Raw genomic sequence first — 27,411 nt, 5'->3', positions numbered from 1 at the left:
CTGGGAGACAGCTTAGGTGGAGTCAGTCCTGGAGCATAGAAGAGACAGGTGTTTTTGTTGTGGGAATTCTACACAAAACAGAAAAAATGTGTACAGTGACAACCCGAAAACAAAGGCATGAGGGTGGTAATATGTCAGGAGCTGAAATCTAATGCATTCTGAGCACCTCTTTGTGTCCCTGATTGTGTTTCTGGTTTGTGTTTCAGATGCGGGTGACGTTTGAGGACATCACTGTCTCTTTCTCCCAGGAGGAGTGGGAATATTTAGATGAAGGGCAGAAGGAGCTTTGCATGGAGGTGATGAAGGAGAATTATGAGACCCTGATGTCTCTAGGTAAGGGTTTCCCATTATTCTTAAAATACCTTCTCAGGCAGATTAAGGAGTGACTGGCAGTGGGTGAGTCTCACTACAGGAAGCCGATGTGACTGATAATGAGTGATGGCGAGATGACCCATTCCATATACAATGCAAGCATGCAAGAGGGAATCAGCAACACAAACTGAACCATGGATGGAACTGAAAGGCGAAACCTTAGGATGAAGGAAGGGAAGCTTATGGAGGGACCCAACATGGCCCATGTTTCAGCAAAGTGCCTGCTTCAGGGGTCTATACATATAACTAAAGGATTAAAATTAGTAGTACATAAAATATAAATTATATTGTAAAAACATCCAAATCAGTTATAAAAAATAAACAGTAAACAGATACCATAGGATGTTCTCATATACAGGAAGCAACGTTTTTGATTCAGCTACAAAGATATTCACCAGATAAGCTGCAATAGTGTAAATAATCTATAAAAATATAGTATATAGAATGCTAAGACGCCCATTATATTCCTATGGGTGTCTTATCATTTATCGAGAGCTAATCATTAAAAAAATGTGAAATCCATTCTCACAGCTTAGTAAAAGGAGCCCAAAGTAATACATTTATAACAAACTGGAGAAAGTATTTCTTCACTGAAAGTTATCAATAGAAATCAAACAAAATAAAACATGGAAAGAAAATAAGATGATACCTTTTTTATTGGACATAACTTAATACATTTCTTGATTAGCTTTCGAAGCCTTCGAAAGCTAATCAAGAAATGTATTAAGTTATGTCCAATAAAAAAGGTATCATCTTATTTTCTTTTCCATGTTTTATTTTGTTTGATTTCTATTGATAACCTTAAGAGTGGACTAACACGGCTACCACACTCCTTCACTGAAAGTGTAATTAAACTTTGGAATTTGTTACCAGAGAGTGTGGTAAAAGTATTTAGCTTAGCACGGTTTAAAAAGGGTTTGGATTATTTCCTAAAAGAAAAGTACACAAGCCATTGTTAAGATAGATTTGGAAAAATCCACTGCTTATTTCTAGGTAAAAATAACTCATAAGTTAAGAACAAATATATGATGTAATAATAGTCCTAATAAGATACCATAACATGCAAACCAAAGGGCCCCTTTACTAAGGCACATCTAAAAGTGGCCTGCGCAGAGGTAGGCGTGTGTTTTGGACGTGCGCAGGTCCATTTCCTCAGTGCACCTGGAAAAAAGACTTTTCTTTTTGTGCCGTAAAATGAACATGCAGCAAAATTAAAACCAGCACGCATCCATTTTCGGGCTGACACCTTACCACCATCCATTGAGTTAGCGGTAAGGTCTCGCGTGCGTGAGTTGCCGATTATCACCGGGCAAGTGCCACATAGTAGAAAACAGAAAATATTTTCTACCGCGTGTTTTGGGTGCGTGTCAAAATGCCTGGGCACACGGTGGCCTGGCGGTAGTTCCAATTTGACATGCGTTGGACGCGCGTAGGCGCCTATGCACATTTCTAAAAGGTCCCCCAAGTATGTGGACAATATCATCAATAAATAAATAATACTTATAAAGCTAAATGAATGAATAAAACAGACGTGTATCAATGGGTATAAAAGATAAAATCGGAGAACATTTTTCTTCACTCAACATGTAATTAGACTCTGGAATTCATTTCCGGAGAATGTGGTAAAGGCGGTTAGCTTAGCAGAGTTTAAAAAAAGGTTTGGATGGCTTCCTAAAGGAAAAGTCCATAGACCATTGTTAAATTGGACTTGGAGAAAATCCACTATTTCTGGGATAAGCAGTTAAAATGTTTTCTACTGTTTTGGGATCTTGCCAGGTATTTGTGACCTAGATTGGCCACTGTTGGAAACAGGATGCTGGGCTTGATGGACCTGTTCGACCTTTTCTCCAAAAATGTTGTCCGCTCGGCAAGGAGAGTCCGCAATCCGCTGCTGGATCCTATTCTCCAGGTCGGAGGCATGCAGCTATGAGAGTCTGCGCATCACCACACCTTGAGCAGCAGCCCTGGACGCAACATCAAAGGTATCATATACCCCTCTGGGCAGGAATTTTCTGCACGCCTTCAGCTGCCTGACCACCTCCTGAAACGGCTTGGCTTGCTCAGGAGGGAGCTTATCCACCAAGCCCGCCAACTGCCGCACATTGTTCCGCATATGGATGCTCGTGTAGAGCTGGTAGGACTGAATCTTGGCCACGAGCATAGAGGAATGATAGGCCTTCCTCCCAAAGGAGTCTAAGGTTCTGGAGTCTTTGCCTGGGGGCGCCGAAGCATGCTCTCTAGAACTCTTAGCCTTCTTTAGGGCCAGATCCACCACACCAGAGTCGTGAGGCAACTGAGTGCGCATCAGCTCTGGATCCCCATGGATCCGATACTGAGATTCGATCTTCTTGGGAATGTGGGGCTTGGTCCAGTTCGCCAGCAATGTCTTTTTTAGGACATGATGCATGGGTACTGTGGACGCTTCCTTAGGTGGAGAAGGATAGTCCAAGAGCTCAAACAGTTCAGCCCTGGGCTCATCCTCCACAACCACCGGGAAGGGGATGGCCGTAGACATCTCCCGGACAAAGGCCGCGGGGGGAGAAAGCTGTCTTTCAGGGGAGGGAGTGGGATCAGAAGGAAGGCCATCAGACTCCTCGTCAGAGAAATATCTGATGTCCTTCTCCTCCTCCCACGAGGCCTCACCATCGGTATCAGACACAAGTTCACGAACCTGCGTCTGAAGCCGTGCCCGATTCGACTCCGTGGAAACACAGCCACGGTAGGAGCGTTGAGAGGTGGACTCCCTCGCCAGCACCGGCGAAGCTCCCTCCGGCGACGTCATCGGGGAGTCTGCCTGGGAGGCGGCCGTAGTCGCCGGAGACCTCACCCCGGGCAAGGGGCCAGCCATTGCCTCACTCGACGGTACCGGTGGCGCAAGTACCCCGGGTACCGGAGGAGAAGGGCGCAACAGCTCTCCCAGAATCTCTGGAAGAACGGCCCGGAGACTCTCGTGTAGAGCGGCTGTGGAGAAAGACTGTGAAGCCGATGCAGGCGTCGAGGTCAGAGTCTGTTCCGGGCGTGGAGGCGGTTCCGGGCTGTCCAAGGGGGAGCGCATCGACACCTCCTGAACAGAGGGTGAGCGGTCCTCTCGGTGCCGATGCCTACTGGGTGCCGACTGCCTCGGCAACCCAGAGCTCTCGGTACCGAGACGGGAAGGAGACCGGTGACGATGCTTCTTTGACTTCTTCAAGCGAAGCATGTCACCGGAGCTTCCCGGTACCGACGAGGAGGACGTAGAATCCAACTGTCGCTTCCTCGGGGCCGAGGCCGAAGAAGGTCGATCTCGGGGGGGCTGTACCGCAGGAGCCCTCAGGGCAGGGGGAGACCCACCCGAAGGCTCACCGCCACCAGCAGGGGAATGGACAGCCCTCACCTGCACTCCAGACGAAGCACCACCGTCCGACGACATCAGCAATAATGGAGGCCCCGGTACCACCGACGTCGACGCAGCCTTTCGATGTCTCGGTACCGACAATGCAGGAGGTAGAGGCCTCGATGCAGTCGATGCAGTCAATGCCGAGGTCGAAGACTTCGATGCTGTCGACATCGATGCACTCGATGCGTCCTGTGCTGTAGTCGTCGAAGAGCCCGAGAACAACGCGTTCCACTGGGCCAATCTCGCTACCTGAGTCCTGTTTTTCAAAAGAGCACAAAGACTGCAGGCCTGCGGACGGTGCTCAGTCCCCAGACACTGAAGACACGAAGCGTGCCTATCAGTGAGCGAGATTACCCGGGCGCACTGGGTGCACTTCTTGAAGCCGCTGGAAGACTTCGATGACATGGGTGGAAAAATCATGCCGGCGAAATCAAAATTCGCGATGATGACGAAAGGCACCAAAAAGAAGGGAGAAAAAACCCGTACCGAGGCCAAATAGGCCGGTCCCGAAGCGAAAGGAAACTCACGCGGGGAAAAAGCTGGAAACACGGGAAAGGGGTAAAGACTGTAAAGGTCTCTTTTTTTTTTTTAGCGAAAATCGCGAAGACGCGCGAGGTCAACTTGAGGGGCACGAAACGGCGGCAAAACACGACCGTCCCGAGCGCGGACAAAAGAAGACTGACGAACATGAGCCGGTTCGGGCGGGAAGACGGCCGCGCGTGCGCATCGGCGCGTGAGGGCTAGCAAAGGCCTTTGCTAGTGAAGATTCCGATTGGAGGGGGCTGCCATGGACGTCACCCATCAGTGAGAACAAGCAGCCTGCTTGTCCTCGGAGAAAGACTCTTATAAATTAAAAAAAAAGATTGTAGAGTCGGACTTTCTGAGCTCAGCCAAAGATGTAAAATTGTTTTAAGTCCATACATTATTGCCTTAGAAAGAAAATGGGAAAAACCTACTGGCGCTTGGTCTATATAGACGTATTGTCCAAATAATATCAAGGAAGTGTAAGTAACTGTACAACACTGGAGAATACACACAGGAATGAAAACTTTTAACTGTACTGAGTGTAATAAAAGCTTCAGTCAGAAGAGAAGCCTCAAAATACGCCAGAGAATCAATTCAGGAGTAAAACCATTTCTATGCACTGAGTAGGGCAAAAGCTTCATTGACAAAGAAACACTCTCAATGCACCAGAGAATCCATCCATTTAGGAATAAAACCATTTCCATGCAGTGACAGTGGCAAAAGTTTCAGGTTGAAGAAATACATGATAATGCACCAGAGAATCCATACAAACCATTTGCTTGTACTTACGTAAAAGCTGCTCTGAAGACACTGGAGAATCCACACCAAGTGTAGAAAAAGCTTCAGTCAGGGAGGAAGTGGCGTCATCAAGCAGATTGGCTTCATAAGAGCTGAGCTTCCGCTGGGCAATTGAGTGGAGGAGGCAGAAACTCGCATCGAAGCTTTAGGATCTCTGGACAGGCAAACTATGGAGCTACATATTGGGCAGCTGCAGTTGATGGATAAAATAGATGACTTAGAAAATCAGAGCCAGTGGCAATCTCCCGGAAGCTCCCAACTATCAAGATTGTGAATCAGTGGTGCAGCACTTGGTAAGCTCCTTGCTCACTACAGATGGCTCCTCACCTGAGCCTAGTACAATCAATCTTGAAAGCGTACAATCATAGAGCGTTGAGCTCCTGCAAAATAATATGCCTAAGGACATTATTGCCTGTTTTCAGGATTACAAACTCAAAGAAAAGGTTCTAAAAGCAGTAAGACAAGCCCACAATTTTCAGTGAGACTCATATGCGGTGTAAATCTACCAAGATCTTGCGTCGGCTACTCTTAAGCGTAGAGCTGATTTGAAGCCCGTCACTCGGAGGCTCCAGGAATTGGGCATTCGCTATAGATGAAGACACACTTTGCATTAGTGTTTTATAAAGATGGACGCTTGCGGGGGTCACGTGATGTGCTAGAGGGAGCAGGACATGAGGAGCGCTCTCTCTGAGGAACCTGGCCCTCTTATTTGATTTAAATCGACCCTGCGTAACAGAACAGCGGCCTAAGAGCTTCAGTGGGACAGCCCGAAGTAGCATGGACAAATTTGTGGAGTCCAATTCAAAAATGATGGCGAGCAGAGCGAGCAAGTGCGAAAAAGAAAAGCCTCGAATAGAAGATGCACCGGCAGAATCAAAATGGCCGCCGGGTGGGAGCGCGGGGTTCTCCAAAGAACAGCTCGCACAGCTGACAGCGGCGGTGGAAGCCGCCATAGAACCAAAGATGGAGAAACTCTCAACGCAACTATCTAATTTTGAAGGGGAGAGCAAGGGAACCGGATGGGATAGCGGATGGTGTGAATGAAGCATGGGAGGTTTGTGGAGGGTTGAGTGGCGTCGAGGTGGTCCCCTGTTAGGGCTAAACACAAAATTCCTTGGGGGAGGGGCTGGGCTCCCGGGGAATTAAATGATAGAATCCTGAAGGTGCCCATGAAGAAGAGGAGGTATAAATCGTAGCGCTATAAAGATAATCTCTTGGAATATTTCTGGCATCACATCACCGGTGAAGCGTTATAAGATATTGACACAACTTAAGAGGCAGGGCGCAAGTGTAGCCTGCTTTCAGGAAACAAAGCTGACAGATGCAGAACATGAAAAACTTAGGCAACAATGGGTGGGTGAATGTCACTACTCATCGGGGAACAGGAAAAGTGGGGTGGCAATACTAGTGGGAAAGGGACTGCCATGTCAAACTAAATTGGTGTACAAAGACACAGAGGGACACATTGTATTGTTGCATATTAACTATCAGGGGCAGAAGTTTTACTTGTGTTCATTCTATAGCCCAAACAACTATAGTCCACAATTCTTTCAGTCCCTTATTGCGTTGGGACTGAAATACACGGATGGGCCCTGGGTGTGAGTGGGTGACTTTAATCAAGTACACAATCCCGCACTAGACAGACTTTCCCCCCAGGCTGCCCCAGGGGTGGGGAGGGGAAGGGGAATACCGATCTTATGTGACCAGCTACATTTGACCGACCCTTGAAGGGCCCTACATCCTGCCACTAAAGATTACATTCATCAGTCAAAGGCCCATCACTCTTGGTCCAGAATAGACTATATACTGATCTCTACCTCGTGGTTCTTTAAAGTTCAGACAGCGACAATAGGCCCAATGAAAATATCGGACCATAACATGATCTGGATCGATTTAGAACTCTCGGGGGGGGGGGGGGCGCTGGAGATTCCCTTCGTATCTATATCAAAGAATATTTACTTAAGAAAAGGCAATATTATGTAGACACGAATCTAGCTACTTGCGAGTCCCCAATAGTATTTTGGGAAGCATCTAAGGCAGTCATGAGGGGGCATGTGATAGCATACCTGAGTGCCAGGAAGAAACGCCTGGCCTCGGGTATTCTGAGACTAGAGAAAGAATATGGGTCAGCAAGGAAAAAATATTTATCAAACCCAAACGCGCATAATAAGGAATTGATGTCTGCAGCCCAGGTAGTGTTGAATTCTCTTATTCACGACCAGGCTTTGAAGCAACTGACGGCCAGGAGCCTGAACTTTCAGCGTTTTGGCAATAAGTCGGGAAGACTCCTGGCGAAAATAGCAAGAGCTAATATACCACACCAATTTATACCAGCAGTGGTGAACCATAGGGGGAATAGAGTAACCCAGTTACAGGAAATTACAAAGGCATTTCAAAAGCACTTTGCAGACATATATGCAGCCCAGGAACGATTCCAGGGTCCACTGACGCGGGATTATCTGGAAGATGCTGGAATGCCAAAGTTAACCGAGGAGGCACAGAGGGCATTGGCGGCTCCGATACGGGCACAGGAGGTTCAAAGAGTCCTAAAGGCATTGCATCTCGGCTCTGCACCAGGGGCGGATGGGTTTACTAATGAATACTATAAGTTGCTGCCACAGCAGGTGTGTGGGCCCCTGGTGGTGTATTTTGACGCGGTGGTGGAGAGAGGTTTTTTTTCGCCTGGGGAGAATATGGCTTTAAAAACCCTAATCCTTAAGCCGGGCAAGCCACAAGACCAGGTTGAGGCGTATAGACCCATATCGCTCCTCAACGTAGACGTTAAAATACTGTCCCGGGTGTTGGCAGAGCGACTCATGCATCTTATACCTAGCCTTATCGGAGAACATCAAGTGGGGTTTGTGAGGGGGCGGCAGGCCACTCAGCATGTATGTAGGGTGCTTTTAGCAGGGGCATATGGACAAGTAATGGGAGACCCACTATTAATGGTAAGCTTAGATGCTGCCAAAGCTTTTGATAAGGTGAACTGGGACTGTTTGTTCCAGGTGTTGGACTACATTGGGATGGGAGGCTGGTTTCTGGAGGCGGTGAGAACGCTATACAAAGATACGCGGGCAGAGATCTTGGTTAATGGAACAAGATTCGACACCTTTCGGGTGGAGCAGGGGGTTAGGCAGGGTTGCCCTATGTTACCGCTGTTATTTTTGCTGTATCTAGAACCCCTCCTCCGCACTATTTTGTTAGACCCAGAGATACAGGGGGTAGCCCTACACAAACATAAAACCAAAATACTGGCCTTCGCAGATGACATGTTCCTCACACTCACACAACCGAGTACATCCTTAGTGAGGCTGCTGGAAGTGATAGATGAATTCAGTTTCTTTTCTGGGCTACAGCTCAACCTACAGAAATCATTGGCCTTACCGATCCAGTCGATGCTGCGATCGGAGTGGGGGGGGGGGGGGGACATTCCCTTTTCAGTGGGCTACAGAGCACATTAAGTACCTGGGGATTAATGTGACGGCAGACAGCCAATTTGTACCAAGAAAACGTAGGCCCCTTGTGGAGGCGTACACAAGAACTTTTGCAGGGGTGGCAGGGGTTGCCATTATCCTTACAGGGTAGAATCACGTTATATAATATGTTTATTTTCCCAAAATGGACATATGTTTTTCAAATGATCCTGGCAACATTGGGATATAAAGAAGAGCGATGGCTACACAAAGCACTGAATGGGTTCTTGTGGCAGGGTAAGAGGACCCGTATAGGGCTAAAAAAAATTAATGAGAAAACATAGCAAAGGGGGCTTGGGATTGTTAGACCTGAAACTTTTCACGATAGCCAGCAACCTCCGGTACCTATCTGATTGGTTCCGCGCAAAAGAGTTCTACTCATGTACAGGGGCGGAAACATGGATAATGACACCACTAGACTTTGCTTATTGGTTACATGCCCCGTCGGTTGAGTTGCCCACGGTGGGAGCCTATGGGTATATAATAAATTCACTGCGGAAAGTGTGGCGATGGTTGAGCAAGACTTTTACTTGGAACAGAGAGGCGTCACCCTTGCTCCCACTGAAGGGTAACTTGGCATTTCCTGAGGGGGGGTCATCAATACTGTTTCGGAGATGGACCTCCCGGGGAATCCATTACTTATTTCAGGTAGTAACGGAACAGGGGACCCCCAAGCCCTTTCAGAGTATGTGTGAAGAGTTTGGGCTAGAGAAAGCGGACCATTTTGCCTATTTGCAGATTAGTCACTACATCAGGTCCTTACCAGCCAGCTGTTTGACCCAAGCAATATGGGACAATCTGAATGATCTACTGGGCCTAGAAGCGCAGCTGAAAGTGCCACTGAAATATTTCCATCGCAATTTAAGAGATTTACAGGACACAAATGACTACACTATAGTGTCAAATCTTTGGCAACAGGAGCTGCAGTGGAAGCTTGACCCGGGACAGGTTGCAGCTTGCTTGTCCACAATACAAAAAGTAACAGAGAATATAACCTGGAGGGAAATGCAATATAAATTCATGATGCGAATGTATATATCGCCCCACCGAGCCTACAGAGCGACTTTGAGATCGACTGATGATTGCCCAAAATGTGGGAGTGTGGGAGCCAACTTGGGACATATTACTTTGGGCCTGCCCAACAGTAAAGAATTTCTGGACAGAACTGGTAATGCGGGATCTCACAGATGTGGAAAGGTCAGGTGGCACCCATCCCTGGGATAATTGTTTGATAAGTTCAGTATTCAAAGGACGGTCACCTGAGGGGATGAGAGCCTTTCTGAGGAGGACCATTTTGATGAAAAAACGAACAATCCTGCAGTTATGGCTACAACAAGAGGCGCCCAGTGTACCACAGTGGCGAGGAGCCATGATGTAGTATTGTATGCTGGAAAAGAGAGGAGTTGGGGACGGCCTCCCGAAGGGGGGACCAGTTTTGCAAGACCTGGTCACCATATTGGGACACTGACGCCGGTCGCCAGAAGTAGATTTTTGAACTGCTAATAACCCATGCTAAATATATAGGGGAATAAGATCTTTTTTGGTATCAGAAGGTTTTGTTGCAATGTTTTGCTGTACACTAGAGTTTGCTATCTACAAGATCAAATGATAACTTACATAGAGGAGGGGGGGCGGGTTTAGGGGGAGGGGGAAAGGAGGAAATAATAAAGGAAAAAAGCAAATAGCAAAATGTCGATGGTCAAACAATTAATGTGGGCTCTGTAATATTGTCTAACGTTGCCATCATGACTGTATGTTTGAAACGTTTTGTTAATAAACAAGATTAAAAAAAAAAAGAAAAGGTACAGAGAAGGGTGATGAAAATGATAAGGGGGATGGGACGACTTCCCTATGAGGAAAGGCTGAGGCGGCTAAGGCTCTTCAGCTTGGAGAAAAGACGGCTATGGGGAGATATGATAGAGGTCTATAAAATAATGAGTGGAATGGGTAGACGTTGAATCATTTGTTACTCTTTCAAAAAATACTAGGGACTAGGGGGCATGTGGATGAAGCTACAAAGTAATACATTTAATACGAAACAGAGAAAATTTTTTCTTCACTCAACGTGTAATTAAACTCTGGAATTTGTTGCCAGAAAATGTGGTAAAGGCGGTTAGCTAGCTTAGCAGGGTTAAAAAAAAGGTCTGGACAGCTTCCTAAAGGAAAAGTCCATAGACCATTATTAAATTGACTTGGGGAAAATCACTTATTTCTGGGATAAACAGCATAAAATGTATTGAACTTTTTTGGGATCTTGCCAGGTATTTGTGACCTGGATTGGCCACTATTGGAAACAGAATGCTGGGCTTGATGGACCTTTGGTTTGTCCCAGTGTGGCAATACTTATGTAATACTAGTAAAAAAGGCCCGTTTCCGTAACAAATGAAATGGGCGCTAGCATGTGGTTTGGGGTTTTTTTTTTTTTTCCTGTTTGATATTAAGGGATATAAGTGTTTTCAAAAAAGAGCTTTACTATAAAAACATGTTTGTCGGGTTTAGGTAAAAATCCTTACCAGTCACATAGTTTCAAACAACCTTTGGAGAGTGTGTGTTGAGATGGTCGGTGTGAGAGAGAGTGAATGTGCGTTTGTCTGTGTGTCACACAGAGAGACAGAGACTGGTTGCCAGCATGTGTGAGAATGAGAGTATGTGGCAGGGTCCCCCCTCCCTCCCTCCCAGTTCCCTGGTCTTTATGTCAGTTGCAGGGATTTCCCCCTCCCCCCTCCCCAGGCTTGCAAAGTGTCATGGAGCAGAGTGTGGCTTTGAGGGTGTTTATGGCTGCAGAGATGATATAGAGTGATTCAGATAGCAATTGAGTATGCATGTATTTTTGTTTACATTCTGTGGCTTTTTTGGGGGAGGGGTGTTTCTGTTAGTTAATGTATGTTTGTGGTGCATTGTCTGTGCATGTGTGACAGAGCATGTGTGACAGAGTTAGTTTGTGTGTGTGTGCAGGTTGTTGGTGGGGTTTTTTTTTTTTTACTTTGTTTTTGGGGAGGGGGTTGGGGGATGTGCTGTGCTTGCAAGCTGTTTCTTTGTCTGTGGGGTTTGTGTAGGTAGATCTTTGTTTTGGTGAAATGTAAGGGTGTTTGTAGGGGGGTCAGTGTTTGCAGATTGCTGGATAGATGTTTCTCTTTTTTTAAAGCTTCTTTGGTGTTGTGCTGAGGCAGCAGTGTTTGTTTACGTGGGCGGAAGGGAGGTTATTTTTGCAATCGTTTTTTTTTTTTTGCCTTTTAGGGCTCCTGTAGGTTTTCCTTTGAAAAGAAAAGCAGTGTGTGAAGCAGAACTGGAGGCATTCTCAGTGGGATGGCTTCACCACCACGAACTTACGAACCCTTATCGTTCTGCTGTGACTTCATTACCTTTGTCCTCAGAACGTTCAGGGTGCGTTTTATTATAGTAGAGGAATACATATTTTTAAAGTGAAAAAAAAAAGATGGACGCTTGCACCAAATTAAATCAGTATCTGAGACCCGCGAAATTCTTCCAGAGGAGTGATAGTCGGAGCCTCCAGCGACTCAAAGCCAGGCCAGGAAGGTCTCAGCTGTGGCCGCGCACCCCAAATGGCAGAGAGTGATGAAGGGACATAAACGTCTACGGCAGCAGTCGGCAGCTCAGATCACCTGAGCTCTCTTCTGTACTTGGAGGTTCCCTCTCTTTTTTCACAATAGTTCATTATTAGTGCCTAATTAGAGAAGGGGACAGATAAGAGAGATTTATCTACAGAACGGAGTACTCGAGTGGGGGGCGTAGGGAGAGACAAGAGTGGAAAGGTACTGGGGAGCAGCAGAGTGAATGCACTTATAGGTCAATAGGAGAAGTTTGAATTGAATATGGAAACGGATAGGGAGCCAATAAAGTGACTTAAGGAGAGGGCTAATGTGAGCATAGCGACTAATTGTTAAAGATATGGAGGGACGAGGTCATTGAGGACCTTCACTATGATTGCGTTTCACCTTTAAAATGCTGGGAATGTATAACTATATGGATTATTTGTTTCATGTGTATATGGTTTCTTGTTAGCTGCACTATGTTTGTGGCGTTATGTGGGTTAAGCGGTAAACATATGGTCGAATCACACTTTTCTATTGACACCTCGCAATGGTGGAGGGTCATAAAAACATGAGGGGAATGGGGGGAGGGTGGGAAGGGGATAGTGAGGTTTTGGGGTATGTGAGGGAGGCTGGGAGGGAATGGATTGAGCGACATAATGGGGTGGGGATCTGGAGCTGTAGGTCCACTCTTGTCGTCTTTCTTACTAGTCTTTTGAATGGCTGATGTTAATTTGGTGCTCCTGAATGCCAGGGGGTTGAATATTCCTACGAAGCGGCAGCTTCTGTTCCGGGAGCTGCTCCGCCTTCGGACGGATGTGGCCCTGGTACAGGAGACGCATTTAAAACCTGCTCATGAGCGTTTATGTCACCATCGTAGTTATCCCAACCTATATTTTGCTTCTAATCATAACAACACTAAAACCTGGGGTGTTTTAATTGCTTTTAGTAGTTCTAAGCCATGGCAAATTGGGAAAATTGTTACAGATAAGGGAGGCCGCTTCTTACTGGGGATTTTTTTCACTGGGGTGAGTCCTAAACCTTGCTCAATGTATATGGTCCAAATTCTGATCATGAGGAACACTTATCTCAACTGGATCAGCTCCTCTTAAAACATGGTGAGGGGTCTTTGCTGATGGGAGGGGATTTTAATCTTACCCTCAATCTTCAGTTAGAGAACTCTGCTTCGTGGGTCCAATATGCGCAGCGAGATCGGGAGAAGCTACACAGGTTTCTAGTACGATGGCACTTGATAGATCTCTGGCGACATGCCAACCTTACCTCGCATGATTATACCTATTTTTCATCGGTGCATAACTCCTTCTCGAGGATTGATTTTTGGTTAGGTGATACTTCTATACCTCATCGGGTTTGTAGACATCAAATAATATCACGCACTTGGTCGGATCATGCTCCAGTTTTGTTACAGCTACATTTTTCTTGGGTGGCACGAGCCCCGCCACCTTGGCAGATGGATGATTCGTTACTATCTAATCTATCCAATATTTCACAAATTGAAAGAAAGATAAAAGACTATATATATTCAATTAAAAGATTATGGGGAGGTCTCACTGGGTAGGCCTTAAAGCAGTTATCCGTGGCCACCTTATCTCATTGAAGGCCCACGTGAGGATGGAGCGTTTTATTGCAGAAGACACACTTAGGAAATGACTGGCACAAGTAGAGGGTTTGCTACGTCGACACGCCTCTCAACCGCCACTACACCTCCTAGATCAGGCACATAAAATTCGTACGGAACTACACAAACTTCAACTAGCTGACATTTCAGAGCAATTACAGCGAGTTTGTCAATCTCACTTTGAATTTGGTAATAAGGCTAGCAGACTTTTGGCCCATAAACTTATTTATTTATTTATTGCATTTGTATCCCATATTTTCCCACCATATGGCAGGTTCAACGTGGCTTGCATGTTGCTAAAAAGGCGGTTACAAAATTTAGATTTGTAGAAGTCTAGTACATAATACAGAAGTACAATAAACGCTTAGGTTGATATATTAGCATATTGTGAGAGAGGTTAATATTATTGTTTTCCATTTCTGAACTTTTTGTGATGTATGGTGGTGTGGGATTAGGCAGATCCAAGGGAGAAAGACTTCTTGAAAAGATGTGTTTTCAGTTTTTTTCTGAATTGTAGGTAGTGTTCTGTGAGTTTCAGGTCTTTGGATAATGAGTTCCAAAGTTCTGTGCCTATAAAGGAGAGGCTGGTGGCATGTGAAGATTTGTATTTTATACCTTTAAAATAATGAATGTAACCCAATTGCTGGTACTTGCCCCTGAGAATTACTGCTATAAAATATAGGCAAGAAGGAATATAATGAGTGCAATTACTTAAGGAGGAAAGACTTCAGAAACTCTGTATTCACTGTATGTAATCGTGAATTACAGACTGTCATCAATATCAAGCACAATACCTTTGCAATTGGGGTAGTGAAGGGTTAGGTAGGTTCTTGCTGTTCTCGTCACATTTCTTAACGGTAGATCGATAAGTTCCGTTATGTAATATGGTGCAAGTCCGTAGATGATTCTGTGAACTATTGTGCATATTTTGAATGTTGTGCGAGCGTTAATAGGAAACCAATGTAAGCTTCTTAGGAGGGGTTTCGCACTTTTAAAGCGTGTTTTTCCGAAGATGAGTCTTAAGCAGCAGATTACTAGAATCCATATTGTTAATCTTAAAGATGATGAGGGCTCGATACATACAGATCCCAGTCGGTTGTACGATATGTTTTGCCAATACTATGAGTTTCTTTAGACTCCAGACATTTGCCCATCGGAAGAGGCAATTAATATGTATCTTAATAAAGTGGACTTGCCCAAGCTGACAGAGGGAGCTAGGCAGGCGTTGTGTCAGCCTATAATTCTTAATGAGATTTATGAGGCGATTCGTGGACTCGCGAATAATAAAGCTCCAGAACCCGATGGATTTACTAATAAATTCTACAAAACGTTTGGTAGAGTGCTAGCCCCTCTGCTCCAAAGGGTGTTTAACTGTTTCGATGAGAGACAGCTCTTGCCAAAGACTTGGAATCTTGCTACTATAACAGTTATACCCAGACCTGGCAAGGATCCTCAGCTATGCAGTTCTTATAGACCCATCTCCCTTTTGGGAGTCGATTATAAGATTTTTACTAAGATCTTGTCCTCCCAATTACAATGTTATCTTCCATCTTTGGTACATGAAGATCAGCCAGGATTCATACATGGTCGGCAAACTTTTGATAATATACGGAAGGCCCTGCACTTAATCTCTCAAGCTCAAATGACAAACTCCGCTCTAAGTCTTTTATCTCTGGACATAGAGAATGCATTTGACGGAGTGCAATGGCCATTTTTATTTGCTTTTTTTAGATAGAATTGGTATTTCTGGTCGATTTTCACATTGGCTCAGACTGATCTATGATATGCCATGTGCAGCTGTTCAAGTCAACAGTCAGTGCTCTCGCCCCTTTTCACTGTATCAAGGTACTCGTCAAGGCTGTGCTTTGTCTCCTTTACTTTTTGCATTAGTAGTTGAGCCCTTGGCCATACATATACAGGGACATCTGGATATTAGGGGTCCCCGAGTGGGGATAGCGAATCACGAATCATTCTCTTTGCTGATGATATACTCCTCACCCTGGTGGATCCGACGGCTTCCTTTTCAGTTGTCTTGGCCGTGCTGCAGGAATATGGTGCGATTTTGGGATTCGATTAACCTTAGTAAGTCAGAAGCCCTCGATATAAGTATCCCGGCCCAACAAGCCGCTCTGTTACGGGCGCAATTCCCTTTTCGCTGGGCATTGCGATAGATACGATACCTGTGGATACACCTCCCCCGGGATTTAGATGATCTTTATAAAGCCAACTTCCCTGCCAAGACATGTGAGCTGTTTCTGGAAAAGGACCGATTGGAAAGCTTAACGATCTCATGGTTGGGGCCTATTGCCGTGGTAAAAATGATCCTACTTCCTAAAATGTTATATTTGTTTATGGTACTACCTATTTCCTTGCCAGATTCATTCATGCGGGGTTTGCAGCATAGGGTGTTCTCTTTCATTGAAAGCAATACCCTGGCTTCCTGGTCGTCTCCTTAAAGAGATCATCAAGGGGGTGCCACCACTACTTCAATGGCCCCTCATCACTTGGAGTAAGATACGAGACAGGTTCTTCCCAGGCCATGCCTATTTTACACATATGTTTATTTGCTTTGCCCCACAGTTTGCCCCAGGATCTCTGGATCCTTGCTATCGTACCTGGGAGGGTCTTGGCCTCCGCGATCTGGAACAGGTTTGGGAGGAATGGGTGTCACTTCCGTTTGAAGAATTATGTGAGGAATATGGACTCCCTCCCTCTAATGCCTTTCAATATTACCAACTTCGAGATTTTATAACTCTTAGGGCGAGGGGGGACCTGAGCTTGTCTGAAACTTGTCTTGAGCAAGCATTGGAGGGTGGGGGAGGGAGAGAAGGGATTTCTAGGATTTACAGGGCTCTCCTCCATATCGTAAGCCTATTGTATACTATTTGTCAAAGTGGGAAAAAGCCTTGGGGGTGTCTCATGACTGTGTACAGTGGGAACAGGTCTTCCGGTCATTGCTCCAGGTGTCCACCTCCAACGCCCTGGTGGAAAATGGCTGTAAAATACTGTTGGTACTACACCCCTCAACGTTTGGCTAAGATGTTTCGTCAGAGTCAGCTTTGTGCTGGCACCAATGTGGGTTGGATGGAGACATGTTCCATATATGGTGGTCATTCCCCCATGCCCAGACATTCTGGAACAGAGTCTTGAAATTTCTTTTCAGTACTTTCTTATGGTCATCCAGTACAACACCTTCACTTAACAATTTATTAATAATGATGGTAATATGGTCTACAAGTTTTTTTTTCAATGATTTAGCATCATCTGAATAGCAACCTCCCAAAGTACAGTGACAGGCATTTAAACTACTCATTATAGACAAAACCTGTTCCTGAGAAGTATCTGTGAAACAGGACCAGACAACATCAGAGCCCTCCAGTTCATTCATTCATTTATTTATACCTACCTTCCCTTTCCGCTCATACTAAGAACACTGCACAAATGCCAGCAAAGTTGCTGTGCAATGATTTTCATAATATCTTAGTGGCTTCAAAAGAACCAATTCTTTCTCCTTCACAACCTTGTAATTCTCCTAGCAAGAAATTTCAGTTCCCAGCATATATTACTCAAGAGGGATGCCTTCATCATCCATAGCCTGGTTTGGGCCTACCAAATCTGCCATGGTATTCTTGGTCTGCCTGTTTAAAAGGTCATTGTTGGATAAATCCCTTTGCTTAGTCGCATTGGGTCTGATTGGAGGAGTCTCTAATGAGAGTTGCACGGGGACAGAAATCCAACCCGTCCCTATTCGTCCCCGTAGGGAATCTAACCCGTCCCCATGGGGAATCTAACCCATCCCCGCCCGTCCCCGCAAGAATTTAACCTGTCCTCACCCACAAGAATTTAATGGTACATTAAAAAAAATTCCTGTCAGCTCTCTCAGTCTCTGGGTTTGAGCCGCAGCACTGCAGGCAAGGAAGGAACGGAAGTTGGAACACTCTGGTGCGCACATATAAGACTTCTCTGATTCACTGGCACTGTGTGCTAAGAGATCACCACATGCACGCGCCAGTAGGTCAGGTGACATCTGATGCTCATGCTTATATCAGAGCTGAGGTCCGCGCATCAGCCCAGAAGCAGAGAGGATTAATAGTAATAGTAAATGACAGCAGATAAAAACCGGATCAGTCCATCCAGTCTGCCCAATAGTCACAATCATCATCAATTCATGATTAAATCAACAATGAATGTGATATTATATACTTGATTATGGTCTTTCTGTGGCGTTTCTGGGACATGGACCATAGAAGTCCGCCTGGCCCTATCCTTATGTTCCAACTGCTGGAGTTGCCCTCAAAGCCCACTCCAGCCTATTCATCTTCTCATTTGCGAGACACAAACCGTAAAAATTTGTTCAGACTTGTCCTCATGTTCCAGCCACTAAAGTTGCTGCCTAAACCCTTTCCAGCCCATCCAAAACCAGATTGCCATATATGAGACACAGACTGTACAGGTCTCCCGGTATCAGCCCTAGTTCATCACAGCCAGAGTCACCATGTGTCACGTGACACATCCACACACATGCAGCCATTTAAGTTTAGGTTTTTTTTATAACTTCCATTTTCTAAATAGAGATCCTCTGTGTTCATCCCATGCCTTTTTGAATTTCATCACCATTTGTATCTCTACCACCTCCTTAATGGAGGCTTTCCACATCTGTACTGTTAAAGCAAGGAGGAGGAGGAGACAGCACTCAAAGAACTTGGTTCTCAGTAGGCGAGAGGCTGGCACAAGTGCAGCATACACTTCCACGGGAACCCCACAGGAACTGCTTCCATCCCCACAGGAACCCCGCAGAACTGCTTCCGTCCCCGCGGGAATCCCGCGAACTGCGTTCCCGTGCAAGTCTCTAGTCTCTAACCTCCTCTTATACCCTTTCAGCTTATCTTTTTGCCAACACACATAATTGGTCTCCATTGTTATGCCATCACCCCTTTATTTCTTCTGTTCTTCTTAGCTGGAGGAAGGATTGCTCTCTGAAATCTATTTCACCTACCTTGACTCTTCTTATGCCTCTCCTGGCTAACTCTCATATAAGGACTTTGTGCTTACCTAGTGATCTAGCTAATTTTCCTTTGGCCAAGTTATTCCTGCATGGTAATCTACGGACTATGAGGCATATTTTCAAAGCACTTTGGGAGGCAAAGTTCCATAGGTTTCTATGGAACTTTGGGAGGCTAAGTGCTTTGAAAATATGCCTCTATATCTGTTATTTTCTGTACATTCCAAGTGATGCTCTCGCTCTTTCAGTATTTTTAAATTCGCCATTTCATTTCCACTACTGTTCCTATTGAATGCATTACTCATTCATCGTTATTTTTTTGAAAAGATTCTCTTTCAACGTCTTTCTCTACAAAACTTTAAATCACACTTTTTTAAAAACACCTTTCTGACTCTTTCACCCTGCCGTTTTCACTACATGGATCTTTGGGAAAAGCTGGTAGGAAAACAGTCTATCGAGAACTTATAGACTCCAGTATGGTCTTATTCTTTCCAATCTTCTGTGTCTCACTGACACTAATACTCAACTGAGAATTCTCTATTTATCTCACTCCACATGGCATACATAAGTGGCAGGTGCAGTCCTCTCCCTTATGCTTTAGGGGATGCCCCACCCAGGAAGATATGGTACATATGTGGTGGATATGTTCACATGTTCAATCTTCTTGGAAAATGACAGTTACTTACATTTCCAATTTACTTCAGATTTATATCATCCCACTGGACCCAGCTTTCATTCTCCTTGGAGCATCTCTACTCCATTTAGCTTTTCATAAATATTTAGATTTAATCAGACAGTTGTTGCTTATTGCCAAAGTTTGCACAGAAATGGAAAGATTCAGCATTGCCCTCTAAACATTTCTGATTAGATAAAGTTTGTAGAATTGCCGTATTGGAAAGACTAGTCTGTAACATAGTAGGTGATGGCAGAAAAAGACCTGTACGGTCCATCCAGTCTGCCCAACAAGATAAACTCGTATGTGCTACTTTATATGTATACCTGACCTTGATTTGTATCTGCCATTTTCAGGGCACAGACCATAGAAGTCTGCCCAGTACTAGCCCCGCCTCCCAACCACTAGCCCTGCCTCCCAATCTCCGCTAAGCTTCTGAGGATCCATTCTTTCTGACCAAGATTCCTTTATGTTTATCCCACATATTTTTGAATTCCGTTACCCTTTTCATCTCCACCACCTCCCACGGGAGGGCATTCCAAGTATCCACCACTCTCTCCGTGAAAAAATACCTCCTGACCAGTGCCGGTCCTGGGGTCTCTGGCGCCCCCCTACAGACTATGAGTTGGCGCACGCCCCCCCCCCCCCAGCATCTTCTTTCTCTCTTCTCCCACCCTGCCCCTGTCCAGCGATTCTTTGCCCCCATCCCCTTCCCTTTTATGGCCACCTGCCCGCCCTCTTCTCCCCCCAACATTCCCCTTTTTCTTCTTGCCACCCTGCATGGTTTAAGTCTTTTTTAATTTACCTCCGTCCCAGCGGCAGCGTCATTTCAAAGCCCTGCCCATCTCTAGCCTTCCCTCCCTTCGTGAGTTCGTTCCCTCAGAGTCCCGCCCTCGAGGAAATGACGTCAGAAGGCGGGACTCTGCAGAACGAACTCACGAAGGGAGGGAAGGCTAGAGACGGGGCAAGGCTTTCAAATGACGCGGCTGCTGGGACGGAGGTAAATTAAAGATTTAAAGCCCCAAGGGTGGCATGGTATGGCAACACAGCGCCACAGCGGCGCCCTTGAAGACAGGCACCCCCCTGCAGTGCTTACCCCGCTTACCGGGTTTGACCGGCCCTGCTCCTGACATTTTTCTTGACTCTGCCCCTCTTCAACCTCATTTCATGTCCTCTAGTTCTACCGCCTTCCTGTCTCCGGAACAGGTTCGTTTGCGGATTAATACCTTTCAAATATTTGAACATCTGTATCATATCGCCCCTGTTTCTCCTTTCCTCCAGGGTATACATGTTCAGGTCAGCAAGTCTCTCCTCATATATTTTGTAACGCTACAGAAACATAAACCCTGGAGATACTCTTTTCTTTGGGCCCCTCTCTTTTTGGGCTCCTACACTCATTTAACTAAGCCCATTGATGGCGTCAACTGATAGGATTTCCTTATATAAATGTTTCTTTTACTATATGCTATATGTTTTAAAACATATACCTGTACTGTTTTGTGGCTTATGCTTCCCTTCCTGACCTTGGACTATATTTCTTCTATCTGGTTATTGATTATATTTTGCAGCCTTTCTAAAAATGGTTATAATGTTCATTATTTGATGTATTTTTGATCTGCTGCATCATTATTATTATGGCTATTCTGATAATAAATAAAATTATTTGAAAATAAAAACAGAACACTGGTCAATCTACTGTGATAGGCCTCCAGGCTTATTTAATGGCAGCATCAGATCCCAATAAACAAAAGGTTCAATATATTTGTGAGTGACATTGCTGAAGGGTTAGAAGGTAAAGTTTGCCTTTTTGCGGATGATACTAAGATTTGTAACAGAGTGGACACCCGGGAGGGAGTGGAAAACATGAAAAAGGATCTGCGGAAGCTAGAAGAATGGTCTAAGGTTTGGCAATTAAAATTCAATGTGAAGAAATGCAAAGTGATGCACTTAGGGAGTAGAAATCCACGGGAGACGTAAGTGTTAGGCGGTGAGAGTCTGATAGGTACCGACGGGGAGAGGGATCTTAGGGTGATAGTATCTGAGGATCTGAAGGCGACGAAACATTGTGACAAGGCGGTGGCTGTAAGTAGAAGGTTGCTAGACTATATAGAGAGGGGAGTGACCAGCAGAAGAAAAGAGGTTTCAATGCCCCTGTATAAGTCGTTGGTGAGGCCCGACCTAGAGTATTGTGTTCAGTTCTGGAGGCCGTATCTTGCTAAGGATGTAAAAAGAATTGAAGCGGTGCAAAGAAAAGCTACGAGAATGGTATGGGATTTGCGTTACAAGACGTATGAGAAGAGACTTGCGGACCTGAACATGTATACCCTGGGAGAAAGGAGAAACAGGGGTGATATGATACAGATGTTCAAATATCTGAAAGATATTAATCTGCAAACAAACCTTTTCCGGAGATGGGAAGGCGGTAGAACTAGAGGGCATGATATGAGATTGAAGGGGGGCAGACTCAAGAAAAAAGTCAGGAAGTAGTTTTTCACGGAGAGAGTGGTGGATGCTTGGAATGCTCTCCCGCGGGAGTTGGTGGAGAGGAAAACGGTAACAGAATTCAAACATGCGTGGGATAAACATAAAGGAATCCTGTTCTGAGGGAATGGATCCTCAGAAGCTTAGCCGAGATTGGGTGGCAGAGCCAGTGGTGGGAGGTGGGGCTGGTGGTTGGGAGGCGGGGATAGTGCTGGGCAGACTTATACGGTCTGTGCCCTGAAAATGACAGATACAAATCAAGGTAAGGATACACAAAAAGTAGCACATACGAGTTTATCTTGTTGGGCAGACTGGATAGACCGTGCAGGTCTTTTTCTGCCGTCATCTACTATGTTACTATGTTACTTAATAAGACCTTTCTGGATGCGGGTGCAGATGCATCTTTCAGCAATACTGGGTAGACACCTGCTTCTCTGCACGGACATTCAGTTCTCGAAATTTTGTTTCCTTGGGTCTGTGATCGGGCCCTAATTGTCTGCTACATAAGGCTTATTTTTTAATCCAGAAAGAAAATTTTGATGTGTTGGAGACAGGCTGCTTGGAGGAATGAACTTGTTGATCTAATGAAGACTGGACACTAGTCAGCGGCCTCCTGGAGCCTGGAAGTCTTTTCACCAGATTTGGTCCTCAGAGTGGATCATTTGCCACATCATGCTCGTTTGCTGAACCTCTAACTTGAAGTGTGGATTTTAGGAACGGGTGGATAGTGGTAAGGTTTTGCTCTATTATTTGCGGGTCAAACTGCCGTGAAAACAACATGTGCGGTCTGATGTCTTGCAGTGAATGTATGGGGGGTGGGAAGAGCGGGGGTTATGAAACTTGAAAAATTACTACGCTATACTGTTGTATCTCTTGTTACAGATATTATTGTTCTTGCTATTCTGTGATTCTAATAAAGAAATTACAAAAAAGAAATATCAACTTGATTGTGGGGGGGGGGGGGGCAGATTTACGAAGGGTTATTGTATTACTATACTGTTCTCCTACAATAATCTGCAATGCTCTTATATATTTATTTATTTATAGAAAAAGATGATCCCAGAAGCAGTAATACAAAGACACATGACTGGAAGCTCAGTGAGAAACCTAAAAGGGAAAAGATGTTATCAGAAAGAGAGAAAGAGGAGACTCCTTCCTGTTCTGACTGGGGAAAAAATGTAAATAAACAAAACCATTCAACAGAAGGCTCAGCTCTGTGTGAGCACAGTACCAGTAATATCATACAAATGAGAGATCAAAGCTGTTTATGTGATGTATGTGAGATATTCCTTGGTGATCATTTAACTCTGAAATCACATCCTAGATCCGATACTGAAGAGAGACCATCTACATGTACGAACTATAGGGAAAACGTCCATCAAAAGAGAGAACTACAAGGACAACAGAAAACGTGCATAAAAGAAACATATTCTACATCTTCTGAGTGTGGGAAAGGTTTTAGTAGGAAGAAAGAGCTAGTGCAACATGAAATTCTTCATAAAACTAGAGTGTATTCAAGCTTTCCCAATAGAGAAAATATTACAAAATACCAGAAAACCAACACTAATGAGAGACTAGCTTCATATCCTGGTTGTGACCAAAACTTCAATCAAGAAGAAAACTTCATCGGAAATGCAAAATTCTACCTAGGAGAGACACTAGTTTCCAGTACTAAATGTATGAAAAGTTTCAGTCATGGAGATGCTTTCACAGATTATAATAAAGTGCAAACTGGTGAGAAATTGATCGCTTCTACTAAAACTGAAAAAGTCTTTTGCAGGAAGGCAAACTTCTTGAAAGACCAGAAAAACAAGAGATTGTATACTTGTGCTGATAGTGGTTCAAGCACTTGCTGGAAAACAAACCTCACAATGCACAAGAGAATCAACACAGAAGTGAAACCATTTAACTGTACTGGGTCTAATAGCTTTAGTCAGATGCCTGTCCTCACGACACACCAGAGAATCCACATAGGAGTGAAGCCATTTACATGTTCTGAGTGTAATAAAAGCTTCAGTCAGAAGGCATATCTCAGAAAACACCAGAGAATCCACATGGGAGTGAAACCATTTACCTGTTCCAATTGTGGTAAAAGCTTTACTGAGAAGGAAACACTCCGAAGGCACTGGCAAATCCACACAGGACTGAAACCCTTTCACTGCCCTGAGTGTAATAAAAGCTTCAGTCAGAAGGCAAACCTCACAAAACACCAGAGAAGCCACACAGGAATGAAACCCTTTCACTGCACAGAGTGTAATAAAAGCTTCAGTCGGAAGCAATACCTCACAATACACGAGAGAATCCACATGGGTGTGAAGCCATTCATATGTGCTGAGTGTGGTAAAAGTTTCACTGAGAAGGGAACACTGCAAACCCACTGGAGAATCCATACAGGAATGAAACCCTTTCATTGCACTGAATGTAATCAATGCTTCAGTCAGAAGTCAACCCTCACAAAACACCAGAGAGTCCACACAGGAATGAAACCCTTTAATTGTACTGAGTGTAATAAAAGCTTCAGTCAGAAAGGAAACTTCAACATACACCAGAAAACCCACACAGGAATGAAACCCTTTAACTGTAATGAGTGTAATAAAAGTTTCAGTCGGAAGTCAAAGTTAACAATACACCAGAGAATCCACACAGGAATGAAACCCTTTCACTGTACTGAGTGTAATAAAAGCTTCAGTCAGAAAGGAAACTTCAACATACACCAGAAAATCCACACAGGAATGAAATCCTTTCACTGCACTGAGTGTAATAAAAGTTTCAGTCGGAAGGCAAAGTTCACAATACACCAGAGAATCCACACCGGCATAAAACCCTTTCATTGCACTGAATGTAATAAAAGCTTCAGTCAGAAGTCAAAGCTGACAATACACCAGAGAATCCATACAGGAATGAAACCTTTTAACTGCACTGAGTGTGATAAAAGCTTCAGTCAGAAGGCATACCTCACAATACACCAGAGAATCCACACAGGAATGAAACCTTTTAACTGCACTGAGTGTAATAAAAGCTTCAGTCAGAAGGCATACCTCACAATACACCAGAGAATCCACACAGGAATGAAACCCTTTCACTGCACTGAGTGTAATAAAAACTTCAATCAGAAGGCATATCTCACAATACACCAGAGAATCCACACGAAAGTGAAGCCATTTGCATGTTCTGAGTGTGGTAAATGTTTTACTGAGAATGGAAAACTCCAAAAACACTGGAGAATCCATACAGGAGTGAAACCCTTTAACTGTACTGAGTGTAATAAAAGCTTCAGTGAGAAGGCATACCTCACAATACACCAGAGAATCCACACAGGAATGAAACCTTTTAGTTGTACTGAATGTAATAAAAGCTTCAGTCGGAAGGCGTACCTCACAATACACCAGAGAATCCACACAGGAATGAAACCATTTAACTGTACTGAGTGTAATAAAAGCTTCAATCAGAAGTCAAACCTCACAATACACCAGAGAATCCACACGGGTGTGAAGCCATTTATATGTACTGAGTGTGGTAAAAGTTTCACTGAGAAGGGAACACTGCAAAACCACTGGAGAATCCACACAGGAATGAAACCCTTTCACTGCACTGAGTGTAATAATTGCTTCAGTCAGAAGTCAACCCTCACAAAACACCAGAGAATCCACACAGAAATTAAACCTTTTAATTGTAGTGAGTGTAATAAAAGCTTCAGTCGGAAGGAACAACTCACAATACACCAGAGGATCCACACAGGAATGAAACCATTTAATTGTACTGAGTGTAATAAAAGCTTCAATCAGAAGTCAATCCTCACAATACACCAGAGAACCCACACAAGTGTGAAGTCATTTATATGTGCTGAGTGTGGTAAAATCTTTACTGACAAGGAGAAACTCACTATGCACCAGAAAATCCATTCAGGAGTAAAACCCTTTATATGCACTGAGTGTGGCAAAAGCTTCAGGTTGAAAAAATACATGATGATGCACCAGAGAATCCACACAGGAGTGGAGCTATTTGTATGTTCTGAGTGTGGTAAAAGTTTCACTGACAAGGGAACACTCCAAAAGCACTGGAGAATCCACAGAGGAATGAAACCCTTTAAATGTTCTGAGTGTAATAAAAGCTTCAGTCAGAAGGCACACCTCACAAGACACCAGAGAATCCACACGGGAGAGAAGCCATTTACATGTCCTCAATGTAATAAATGCTTTCCTGACAAGGGAGAACTGACAAGGCACCATAGAATTCACACGAGAGTGTAGCCATTTACAAATACTGAGTGCGATAAAGGCTTCATCGAGAAGGGAACACTCAGAAGGCACTGGAGAATCCAGACAGGAATGAAACCATTTATCTGTACTGAGAGTAATAAAAGTTTCAGTCAGAAGCCAAGCCTCAAAACACACCAGCGAATCCATTCAGGAGTAATACCAATTTTATGCATTAAGTGTGGCGAAAGCTTCATTGACAAGGAAACCCTCACAATCCACCATTCAGAAATCAAACCATTTCCATGCACTGACTGTGGCAAAAGTTCAAGAATTACATGATAATGTACCAGAGAATCCATATCAACCACTTGCTTCTACTTAGGTAAAAGCTGCACTGAGAAGGGGACGCTCACAAGACACTTGGAGAATCCAGACAGGAATGAAACCATTTATCTGTACTGAGTGCAATTAAAGCTTCAGTCCGAAGACAATCCTCAAAAGATGCCAAAGATTCCATTCAAGAATAAAACCATTTCCATGCACTGACTGTGGCAAACGTTTCATGCACCAGAGAATCTAGACAAGCCATTTGCATGTACTTAGGTAAAAGCTTCACTGAGAAGGGAACACTCACAAGACACTGGAGACTCCACACTGGTATGAAACCATTTACCTCCACTGAGTGTAGAAAAATCTTCAGTCAGAAGATACACCTCAAAAAAAAAAAAAACACACCAGAGAAGCCACACAGGAGTGAAGCCATTTACATATACTGAGTTTAATAAAAGCTTCATTTAGAAGTCAAATCTAATCATCAAAGAATCCACACAGGAAGGCATATTTATTTGTTGGTGGAAGGAACAACTATAAAGCAGAAATTGCTGAGAGAAAAAAAAGTAGTAATGACTATTATAGGAGATTTCCTGTATTGTCAAATACTTTTGGTATTTTAGACTGGACTCAAAAACATCTTCAAAAACTAGATGTGTGAAGGAGGAAACTCCTCCATGCCCACAAGATCTTCTATAAGAATTTGTGCATCTGAGATTCTAAATTCCTAGTGCACCTTAGTAAACAGGACCCCTTATGTTTTATCTGATGTATGATTTTTTTATTAATTCATTTTATTCATACATCTTCAATGTAGCCTATATATTAATACTAGCCGTTGAGCCCGTAAAAACGGGCTGGTATTGTAGTTTTCCTCCCCCCCCCCCCCCCGCACGAGGTCGCCACCGCTCCCCCCTCGGAGTCGCCGCCGCCGCTACCACCCCTCCACCCAGCCCGGGCCCTCTCTTCGCTTCTGAATTTACACATTCATT

At 44.4% G+C, this 27,411-nt stretch overlaps 1 protein-coding gene across 1 annotated transcript; it reads left to right on the top strand.

Annotated features, from left to right (window-relative positions):
* Window positions 1-296: 296 nt before the first annotated feature.
* Window positions 297-27,080, top strand: LOC115465543 (zinc finger protein 260-like). Its single transcript, XM_030196497.1, has 3 exons — window positions 297-333; window positions 22,938-25,235; window positions 27,043-27,080. The coding sequence occupies exons 1-3, from the start codon at window positions 300-302 to the stop codon at window positions 27,078-27,080; spliced, it is 2,370 nt and encodes a 789-aa protein (XP_030052357.1). The 5' UTR covers window positions 297-299.
* Window positions 27,081-27,411: the final 331 nt, after the last annotated feature.

Source organism: Microcaecilia unicolor, chromosome 1, assembly GCF_901765095.1.
Source record: "Microcaecilia unicolor chromosome 1, aMicUni1.1, whole genome shotgun sequence".
NCBI lineage: Eukaryota > Metazoa > Chordata > Amphibia > Gymnophiona > Siphonopidae > Microcaecilia > Microcaecilia unicolor.
Note: the sequence above shows the minus strand (reverse complement) of the source record. Positions and strands in the feature narration are given on the sequence as shown.

What these genes read in the sequence shown, in the direction of transcription:
- LOC115465543 (XM_030196497.1), top strand. Translation starts at nt 300, where the DNA reads ATGAAGGAGAATTATGAGACCCTGATGTCTCTAG. An exon ending in TGAGACCCTGATGTCTCTAG is followed by an intron (nt 334 to 22,937) that starts GTAAGGGTTTCC and finishes ATTTATTTATAG; the next exon opens with AAAAAGATGATCCCAGAAGC. An exon ending in ACCTTTTAGTTGTACTGAAT is followed by an intron (nt 25,236 to 27,042) that starts GTAATAAAAGCT and finishes TTGGTATTTTAG; the next exon opens with ACTGGACTCAAAAACATCTT.